At 47.9% G+C, this 11,147-nt stretch overlaps 1 protein-coding gene across 1 annotated transcript in view; it reads right to left on the bottom strand.

The window, feature by feature from the left end:
* Window positions 1-237: 237 nt before the first annotated feature.
* LOC147086344 (uncharacterized) overlaps window positions 238-11,147 on the bottom strand; it is a 58,078-nt gene continuing 47,168 nt past the window's right edge. Inside the window, exon 7 of the mRNA XM_085978407.1 lies at window positions 238-4,651. Coding sequence (XP_085834533.1) covers window positions 4,586-4,651 — 66 coding nt within the window. The 3' untranslated portion in view covers window positions 238-4,585. The remainder of the gene's footprint in view (window positions 4,652-11,147) is intronic.

Genomic DNA, 11,147 nt, shown 5'->3' with positions numbered 1-11,147 from the left:
CTGCTGAGCCCGCTGGGCGGGCTCAACAAGGTCAATCAAGTTAAAATCGCGTGGATTGGCCACATCTCGATGGAGGCGGGACTACAACCCTGAAAGTTGTAGCCCCGACTCCTGAATGAAAATCCAGCCCTTTGTGTTCTCCTCGCAGCTTACTGTCCCTAATGAGCCCTAAAACAATCGCAGCAACCGTACAGGACAGTGGCTGTGGGACTAATTAGCAATCACTGACAAAACAGACATCATTTAAAAATAATTTTAATTTTCAGGTACAGATCACTGACAACATTTCATCTTTTCTATAGAATTATCAATTCGGCAATTTTCCAAAAATCCAAAAAGAATTGTGTGTGATAGTTAAGACCAATATTACTATGAAAAGAATTTTGAATAAAAAAATAACATACATTTGTTTTAAATATAGCTTGCAATTCTCAAATGGGAGTGAAGTTTTATTCAACCAGGATATAAATATTATAATTAGTGATGAATCAAGTTATTGAAACTGCAAAGGGTGAGCGCAACAGTGAAAGTACAATAAATAGGTTTCAGGTTGCAAACACCATGGTTTCAGGATTACAATACAATTAGGATTTCAAACAAGGACTCAATTGCAGTTTCTATCCCAGCCCTGGAGTCACAATGTTAACACCGCCGTTCCTTTGTGAAATGATCTTAGTCTCCTAGATCAAGCTTTGTTCTTCACCAGCCCCTTCACTACCTGGTTTATATAAATCTGTCTTGCATTGCTACACCTAGTCCATCAGCACGCTCCCAAAGCTTTGGACGTAGAAGCTTCAAGTCTGAAAATCTGTCTCTTCTGACTGAAGATTGTGTGAGTGCAGCTGAAAAATAACGGGAGCCGGACATTACTGTATAAAAGTACTTGTGCAACTCCTGAGTCCGAGAAGATGTGAAAAGTAACCAGATATCCCTCCGCCATGCCCGGGGAGCCTCCAAGATCCAAAACAATTTCTTCATCCTCAGCTGCCCCTAGAACTGGTCTCCACCTGAATCAGACGCTGGCCAGCCCGTTGGAAAACAGATCTGTGTAATAGAGTGCCACGTTTACTTGTGTACACACACTTGGTTAGTTTTGCCCTGTAGCACACAATGCCAGCAGAGATAGTGGTTTAGGGTCACTTAGTGAACCCAGAGAACTCCTGCTCCACCAGAGGATGAAGACCACCATATTGACCCCCAAAGCAATCCTCAATCACACCCAGTCTCAGACCAGAAAGCATCCTCACACCAACCTCATGTAGAACACTAACCTCTTGCATATATACAGCTCAGACAGAAGTGACTGAAGAATTAAAAGGTATGGTAAAAATTGAAGAATGGTCATCTTACCCATAGACAAAGGTGGGTATTGGACCACAATTAGCTATCAAGTTGTGAAAACTCCATCATGCGGCTGGTTTTACAGCCCACATACGGCTCTGTGGGGAAAACTTCAGTCGGTCCAGAGCTCAATGATTCACTTTTGAGGCGGCAATAAAGCTTCAACTGAATAAAGGATCAATTTACACACTCAAAATTTGGCACCTGGCATTCAGGATTGGGGTTTGGAGATAGTGGGTGTTAATTCACACTGTTCTTCCTCATACCTCCTTGCCCAAAGCTTGTACTAATCAAGTCATGAGCAATTGCAAAAAGCAAAATTGGGAGTGTATATAAGTTACTGGAGCTGTATCCACAGCAACTGTGGCTCAGCACAGGCGGGGTGGAGTAAGGAAAAGTGCACAAAGTTTCCAAGACACAGCGGACACGCAGTGAGAACATAGTGTCAAGGGGGTGCGAGAGAGAGAGAGAGAGTGAGAAAGCAGTCAGTAGAGAGGAGATTTTGTTGTAAGCTGATTGATGAGCCAGTTATTGAGTACTGTTGGAGGAGACCAGGGAAAAAGAATACAAGATAGCAGCCCAGCCACCAGGCGGGCTCAGGCACAACTTTGTTCAAACGGAGGCGGGAGGAAGCTCACCAATAGCAAGCAGCCAGAGGCAATCAACTTGGATTCATTCGTGTGAATGTGCAACTTAGACCATAAACACTTGCTTATATATTTACATATGGTTTGGTATGTGCATTAACAGATAGTAGGAGTTAATATAAGCAGATTGTTGACATGCAACAGTAGAATCTTTCTTTCACCATCTCATTTACTTCACATGCGAGTATACCAGCAGAATGATCTGCTCACGAGGTTTGCATATGAAGTTGACGCTAAAGGGCGTCAGCAATGAACCCCAAATCAACATTGTAGAGAGTTGAAAGGTCTTTGGATGTTGGACGTTTTCCGTCCCAGCAGTACACAGTGCACAATGAATGGATTTTTAGGCTATGCTGCAGTCCCAACAACAGGTTCTTTCGAAACCCTGAGAGGGCACCTGATATTCTGTGAGATTGCACACCTAGCATCAGAATCCACACCAACCCTAATGTCTGAAAATTGCCGTGTGCAGCAGAACTGGTAAAACTGACAATACTGCGTATTAGCACGATACGCGTGAGTAATTAACGGAAAGTCAGAACTTCAGACTCAGTAGAAAAGTTGCAGTCAGTTTGGGCACCCCTGCTGCACCACGAATGCTTCAGAAACTACCCCCTCCTAGAAACAATACTCACATTCAAATTTGCACAAATAGTTTTCAGAACTTCATAAAACCAGTAAAAATGTAGAATTTCAACAGAACGCTTACGAATATTAGCAGTCCTTCCAGTAAGGGCACTGTACAACCCCACAGCCCACAGCCCCCAGCGATTCCTGTACAACCCCACAGCCCGCAGACCCCAGCGATTCCTGTACAACCCCACAGCCTGCAGACCCCAGCGATTCCTGTACAACCCCACAGCCCGCAGACCCCAGCGATTCCTGTACAACCCCACAGCCTGCAGACCCCAGCGATTCCTGTACAACCCCACAGCCCGCAAATCCCAGCGATTCCTGTACAACCCCACATGCCCGCAGACCCCAGCGATTCCTGTACAACCCCACAGCCCGCAGACCCCAGTGATTCCTGTACAACCCCACAGCCCGCAGACCCCAGCGATTCCTGTACAACCCCACAGCCCGCAGATCCCAGCGATTCCTGTACAAGCCCGCAGACCCCAGTGATTCCTGTACAACCCCACAGCCCGCAGACCCCAGCGATTCCTGTACAACTCCACAGACCACAGCAATTCCTCTACAACCCCACAGCCCGCAGACCCCAGCGATTCCTGTACAACCCCACAGCCCACAGACCCCAGCGATTCCTGTACAACTCCACAGTCCCCAGCGATTCCTGTACAACCCCACAGCCCACAGCAATTCCTGTACAACCCCACAGCCCACAGCGATTCCTGTACAACCATACAGCCTGCAGACCCCAGCGATTCCTGTACAACCCTACAGCCCGCAGACCCCAGCGATTCCTGTATAACCCCACAGCCCGCAGACCCCAGCGATTCCTGTACAAGCCCGCAGACCCCAGCGATTCCTCTACAACCCCACAGCCTGCAGACCCCAGCGATTCCTGTACAACCCCATAGCCCGCAGACCACAGCGATTCCTGTACAGGCCCACAGACCCCAGCGATTCCTCTACAACCCCACAGCGATTCCTGTACAGCCCCACAGCCTGCAGACCCCAGCGATTCCTGTACAGCCCCACAGCCTGCAGACCCCAGTGATTCCTGTACAGCCCCACCGCGATTCCTGTACAGCCCCACAGCGATTCCTGTACAGCCCCACAGCCTGCAGACCCCAGCGATTCCTCTACAACCCCACAGCCCACAGCCCCCAGCGATTCCTCTACAACCCCACAGCCCACAGCCCCCAGCGATTCCTCTACAACCCCACAGACCCCAGCGATTCCTCTACAACCCCACAGCCCACAGCCCCCAACGATTCCTCTACAAGCCCACAGCCCCACAGCGATTCCTGTACAACCCCACAGCGATTCCTGTACAGCCCCACCGCGATTCCTGTACAACCCCACAGACCCCAGCAATTCCTCTACAACCCCACAGCTCCACAGCGATTCCTGTACAACCCCACAGCCTGCAGACCCCAGCGATTCCTCTACAACCCCACAGCCCACAGCCCCACAGCGATTCCTGTACAACCCCACAGCCCCACAGCGATTCCTGTACAACCCCACAGCCCACCCCTAACTCCTGTACAGTGCTCCTCAAGCAGAGATTAGAATTTGAATATTCTTGCCAATCGAAGGAACTTGCCCTCCCATCCCTCACTTGGCCATATTGTGTGTAGCACTAATAGCCTCCCATCATATCCCATCCAAGCTCATTTGATTTCAGTCAAACAAAAAGGACCCACCCCCTAAAAATACATTGAACATTAGTTCAAACAAAAGTGTGCAGTAAAGTTCGCCATGCACCCACAACATGTCCTCTGCTTTCCTTCATAGTTGTACATAGCTCACACCTCACTGTTGGCAGTGGAGGAAATCCAACATTACCCTGAAAGAACATTTCTTTTGAAAGTTTAAAAAAAATAGTAGAATGGATTTAAAATTAAGTTTCATAACCGCTCTCAGTTTGAATCGGAGGCAGCTTTCCACGAGAAGTCTCTCTTTTGATTTGCTCACAAGTGGTCAGATTCTGTAGTGCGATTGCTGTATGAGTATATGTTCTTGTCATTCCCAGACATCTAAAAAAGTAACAAGACAAATCACAAAATATTAAACAGTGTAAATAGAACAGCAAATTACAGCAAAACTCTTCCCCCCCCCCCAATTTTCTCCATTACCTCACCCAAGACCTCATTCTTGATGAATGAGCCTCAATAATGAGGTTTAATAGGATATTCAACTGCCAAAGGCATCACAGCCAAGCATAATCCAGTCCTCAGCCTCCAAACATACGCACATTTTCCCGAAGTCAAAGTATAGCGTCCAGGAGCAGAAAACCGGACTCATTTTTCCCACCTTTCCAATCCAGGAATACGAAAGCCATTGTAAATGCCCTGCAGCTTTCCTGGATGAGATTACGGAACTCAACATTAAAAACTCCTTTTTAAAGTTAATTTCCCCCTTTCTTCTCATCTTTCTGCACCACATTCACCGGAAGGGGGAACACCTGCACGCTCCCTGCGAGCAGAGAGTCCAAGCACAAAACTGGCCAGTTTCACTTTCACACACAAAGGGACCATTTCACACATGTACACCCAATCCAGTGCTAAAATAATTACATGCTAGCCCAACCTGGAAGCAACTGCATTTAATATTACATGATATAGATTAGTATGCTGATAGGGGTACTGGAAGATTGAAAGGCCGCGTTCAGCACGGGAGAAATTAAAATGAAGATTAGTGCGACATACAATGTGGAGATTGAGCTTCACTCATTAAAGCACAGGCCTCTGCTGGAGCCTCCTGTTTATCCAGAGCAACCCAGCGGGATCAGGTTTTAGCTTGGTAACCTAGCAACAAACTGAAGTATGATTAGCAATTTCCATGGAGAAGCCCTTTGACAACGTAAACTGATGTGCACACCAGAGAGCGACTTCCTCCCCAGCATCGCCTCTCACCCACTTGAGAAGAGTTTTCACAGCAGAGGTCATTAAGTATGTCTTCTGCTTCCAATGAGTGGAATCTGCCTTCAGGCAGCACAAGCAGCACTGCTCTCCAGTGTTCATGCACCGTCTGGAAAGCCCACTGGAGCGATGACTCCGAAAATGGCCACCTGGTCTTCGGCACAGAAGACAAACTCTATTTTTCTTTTTAACAAAGAAATCAAGTCTTCAAAAGGCCTCCATAACAGGATCCAGAATCAGCAGTTTTACACCATGGAAGCTGATGGCTCATAGAGGGTTCTTCAATTTCAAACAAAATGGCAGAGTGTGGGCCTACAAAACGACCCTGAGCCGACCAGTGTGGTGTGCGTTGCGCCTGTTTTTCGGGTATAAAATGGTTGCAAAGCATGCCAATTCGGCAGTGGGACGGCCCGCCATAAATTTGTGGGGCCTTTTTTAAGCATCCCAGGCGGACGCCTAAAACAAGCCCCTTAAAAATGTAAATTACAGGGCCTAATACCTGTTAAAAAACCCTTTTTCAAAATCTCTGCCTGGGTCTCTGAACAAGTCATTCAGATGATTTATGTTTACAGAAAGCAGACGGTGGGAGAATAGTGCATTTGTTGTCGGGTGTACTTTTGTAATGTAGTTAAAAAAAGAAAGAATTTGCATTTACAAAGCACATTTCATGTCCTCCGGCTGCTTCGGAGCCAAAGTACTGTTAGTATTGTCACTGTTATTATATAGGCAAATACGGCAACTAATTTGCACACAACCAGGTCCCACAAACAGTAATCAGATGATGACCTCCTCTGGAGATCTTCCCCCCACGGCCGCCAACCTCATAGTTCCCCAACCGCGCACAGCCCGCTTCTACCTCCTTCCCAAGATCCACAAACAGGACTGCCCTGGTAGACCCATCGTTTCAGCCTGTTCTTGCCCCATGGAACTTATCTCTTCCTATCTCGACTCTATCTTTTCTCCCCTTGTCCAGTCTCTTCCCACCTACATGATGCCCTCTGCCACTTTAACAGTTTCCAGTTTCCTGGCCCCAATCGTCTCCTTTTCACCATGGACGTACAATCCCTCTACACCTCCACCCCCCACCAGGATGGCCTGAGGGCGCTCCGCTTCTTCCTTGAGCAGAGGCCCAACCAGTCTCCATCCACCACCACCCTCCTCCGCCTGGCTGAACTTGTTCTCACATTCAACAACTTCTCCTTTATCTCCAATCATTTCCTCCAAATTAAAGGTGTTGCTATGGGTACCCGCATGGGTCCTAGCTATGCCTGCCTTTTCGTGGGATATGTGGAACACTCTTTGTTCCAGTCCTACTCAGGTCCCCTCCCTCACCTTTTTTTCCGGTACATTGATGACTGTATCGGTGCCGTTTCCTGCTCCCGCCCTGAACTAGACAATTTCATTCACTTTGCCTCCAATTTCCACCCTTCCCTCACCTTCACATGGTCCATCTCTGACTCTTCCCTTCCCTTCCTCAACTTCTCCGTCTCCATCTCTGGGGATAGGTTATTGACCAACATTTACTACAAGCCCACTGACTCCCACAGCTACCTGGACTACACTTCCTCCCACCCCGCCTCCTGTAAGGACTCTATTCCATTCTCCCAGTTTCTCCGTCTCTACCGCATCTGCTCCAACGATGCCACCTTCCACACCAGTGCTTTCGACATGTCTTCCTTTTTCCTCAACCGAGGATTCCCCTCTACCGTGGTTGACACGGTCCTCGACCGTGGTTGACACGGTCCTCGACCGTGCCCATTCTATCTCCCGCTCTTCTGCCCTCACCCCTGCCCCTCCCGGAACCATGATAGGGTTTCCCTTGTCCTCACCTTTCACCCCACCAGCCTCCACATTCAACAGATCATCCTCCGCCATTTCCACCACCTCCAACGTGATCCACCGCCAAACGCATCTTCCCCTCCCCTCCCTCCGAGACACCCTAGTCCACTCCTCTATCACCCCCAGCACCCCTTCCCCTTTGCCCGGCACCTTCCCGTGCAAGCGCAGGAGATGCAACACCTGCCCTTATACCTCCCCCCTTCCCACTGTCCAGGGCCCCAAACACCCCTTCCAGGTGAAACAGCGATTTACTTGTACTTCTTGCAATCTAGTATTCTATATTCGCTGCTCACGATGTGATCTCCTCTACATTGGGGAGACCAAACGCAGATTGGGTGATCACTTTGCGGAACACCTCCGTTCAGTCCGTAAGGGTGACCCTGAGCTTCCGGTCGCCTGTCACTTTAATTCTCCGCTCCATTCCCACTCAAACCTCACCGTCCTCAGCCTCTTGTATTGTTCCACGGAAGCTCAGCGTAAGCTCGAGGAACAGCACCTCATCTTCCGATTAGACACTTTACAGCCTTCTGGACTCAATATCGAGTTCAACAATTTCAGATCAGAACCTCGGCCCCTATTATATTTTTATATTTTTTATCCACATTTTTGGTTTGTGCCTTTTCCTTTTTTTTCCTCTCTCTCCCACACGGCAGCTGTCTCTCACTCTGTCAGCGCATTTCACACTTCATCTCGAGCCGTCCTTCGTCTCTTTACCTGTCCTATTACCATCTCGTTTCGCCTTGAATATCTCTTAATGTCTCTTCACCTCTCACAAACCTTCTCTTTTGTTCTTTCATCCCCTCCCCCATTTACCAGCCCCCAAACTGCCTTTTTAATCTGTTTCATTTCCTGCCGTTGCTCTCAGTTCTGACGAAGGGTTTCGACCCGAAACGTTGACTCTATTTCTCTCTCCACGGATGTTGCCTGGCCTGCTGAGTTTTTCCAGCGTTTTCTGTTGTTATATCAGATGCAGTGTTTGATTAAGGGATAAATGTTGGCCAGGACGCCAGGAGAACACCCATGATCTTCTTCGAATGGTGCTATAGGATCTTGTATGTCCACCCGAGAGATCCAAGAGAGAGCTCAGTTTAACATTTAATCTGAAAGAATACTGCACTAAAGTGTTAGCCTAGATTGTGCTCAAGTCTTGGACTGGGACTTGAATTCACGACCTTCTGACTGAGAATGCTACCACTGAGCCAAGGCTGACACAAAGTACCTTCAGAGAGACTATAAGGATGATTGGTGGGGAAAATGGAAAGTCACACTGGTGTAACAGGGCCCTTGAAAGTAATGCTCAGGCACCTAGAATCACAGAAAGTTACAGCGCGGAAGGAGGCCATTTCGGCCCATCGTGTCCGCGCCGGCCAACAAAGAGCTATCCGGCCTAATCCCACTTCCCAGCTCTCGGTCCGTAGCCCTGCAGGTTACAGCATCCCAAGTGGACATCCAAGTACTTTTTAAATGTGGTTAGGGTTCCTGCCTCTCCCACCCTTTCAGGCAGTGAGTTCCAGACCCCCACAACCCTCTGGGTGAAGACATTTCCCCTCAAATCCCCTCTAAACCTTCCACCATTTACTTTAAATCTGTGCCCTCTGGTTTTTGACTCCTCTGCTAATAGGAAATAGGTCCTTTCTATCCACTTCATCTAGGCCCCTCATAATTTTATACACCTCAATAAGGTCTCCCCTCAGCCTCCTCTGTTCCAAGGAAAACAGACCCAGCCTATCCAGTCTTTCCTCATAGCTAAGATTCTCTACTCCCAGCAACATCCTTGTAAATCTCCTCTGTACCCTCTCTAGTGCAATCACATCTTTCCTGTAATGTGGTGACCAGAACTGCACGCAGTACTCTAGCTAGAGGCCTAACTAGTGTTTTGTACAGTTGAAGCATAACCTCCCTGCTCTTATATTCTATGCCACGGCTAATAAAGGCAAGCATTCCGTATACCTTCATAATCACCTTATCTACCTGGCCTGCTACCTTCAGGGATCTGTGGACATGCACTCCAAGGTCCCTCAGTATGAGTAGTGTAGAGGAACAAAGTATGAACAGAATAGTGAGAGTTTCATCCCTACAGTTTTAAAATATCCAAGACTTTTAAACTTAACAGTATCGCTCCAATTCTGACCCGCAGCATTTTCCAGCAATTTTATCCCCGCAGCATTTTCCAGCAATTTTACTTCACCTGATTTCTTCCCACCCCCTAGTTTTCTCTGATGCTTAATGGGGTATAAATCCACAGACAGACAAGTAGTCACTTTTCATATTGAGCCTAGACAATGAGACCAACAGGCTATACGTCCCAAGAAACATCACAGCCAAGCCCGTCTTCACCCAATTGCCACACATTACACACCGGATAGCTGAGAAAATAAGTTGGGGATCCTGTTGCTGATCATGATCCAGTGGAACCCATTGAAAGTGCAGGTATGTGGAAGTTTAGGGAGGCGAGACTCCGAGCCAGGTGAAGACCGAAGCTATCATCTTCACCTGACTTTGCCGCAAATCTCCTACCCTTGCCGCCAATTCCATCCTCTTCCCCAGCCACTGTCCTAAGTTGAGCCAGACAGTTTGCAACCTCGTCATCCTATTTAGCCTCTGTATTACTGTAATAAAGTGGCTTCTGTGTTAATCACAATCTTGAGAAAATGCTGGCACTCAGACAGTACATTCCAGGCAGATCGCTATCGGTGAGCATGTAGCAGCTCTAGCAGCATAGAGTTTCAGCCACAGGTGCACAGGGCTGCCATCAGACTCAGTTAAAATGGGTCAGCGGGAATCTAATCTCCGGACCATAAACAGCTTTACCGAAAAGCCTGAACGTTGGAACCTCTCGGGGATAATAACTGTTACAAACAACAAAGAAAATTAGGAGAAAAAATAAAATCACATTAACAATTTGATCTCTAGGCCATGGATAAAAAAACTCAAAAGAAAAATATCTTCTTATTTCCCAGTCTCCCGTCACACTGCGAAATGACTGCTGCTGTAATCAAAGCTCCCAGCAACAGCTCATCTTTTGTCGTGCACTGAAGCCATGATTGGCTCAATGACCTATCCAGTGTGCAGAACAACGTGCATTTATATCGCAGCTTTAATGTCGAGGAATGTCCCAAAGTGCTTCACAGAGGCGTAATCGGACAAAATTGGATGCGGAGCCAAAAAGGAGATTAGGAGGGGTGATCAAAAGCTTGATCCAAGAGGTGGGTTTTAAGGAGGGACGTAGCGAGGCAAAAGGCTTTAGAGACGGAATTCAAGAGTATCTGATCTAGACAGCTGAAGGCACAGCTGCCACTGGTGAGACTCTAGCAGGGAGTGATGCACAAGAGGCCAGACTTTCAGTGGAAGATGGACTGAGGCAATGCAGAGCTGGGTAATGTTACGGAGGTGGAAGTAGGCGGTCTTTGTGATGCAGAGGTCATGGGGTCGTAAACTCACCTCGGGGTCAAATAGGACATCAGGTTTGCAAACAGTCTGGTTCAACCCAAGACAGTGGCCGGAGAAAGGGTAGGAATCCGTGGCAGGGATACAGAATCTGTGGCGGGGGCCAAACACAATGGCACTGGTCTTTCCAAAATTTAACTGGAAGAAATTATGGCTTTTACAAGTAGTTGGGCAACACAGGGGTGGTTGAGAAGTAGAGCTGGGTGTCGTCAGCGTACACGTGGAAACTGAACCCATGTTTGCGGATGAATTTGCCAAAGGACAGCGTGTAGATGAGATTGGGGGGGGGGGGGGCAAGGATAGATTCTTGGGGAGCTACAGAGGT

The sequence above is a fragment of the Somniosus microcephalus genome, unplaced genomic scaffold (genome assembly GCF_052327205.1).
Source record: "Somniosus microcephalus isolate GS21.2 unplaced genomic scaffold, FLI_Smic_1.0 unresolved_chr7, whole genome shotgun sequence".
NCBI lineage: Eukaryota > Metazoa > Chordata > Chondrichthyes > Squaliformes > Somniosidae > Somniosus > Somniosus microcephalus.
The sequence above is the reverse complement of the archived record's forward strand: the minus strand, read 5'-3'. Positions and strand labels throughout refer to the sequence as shown.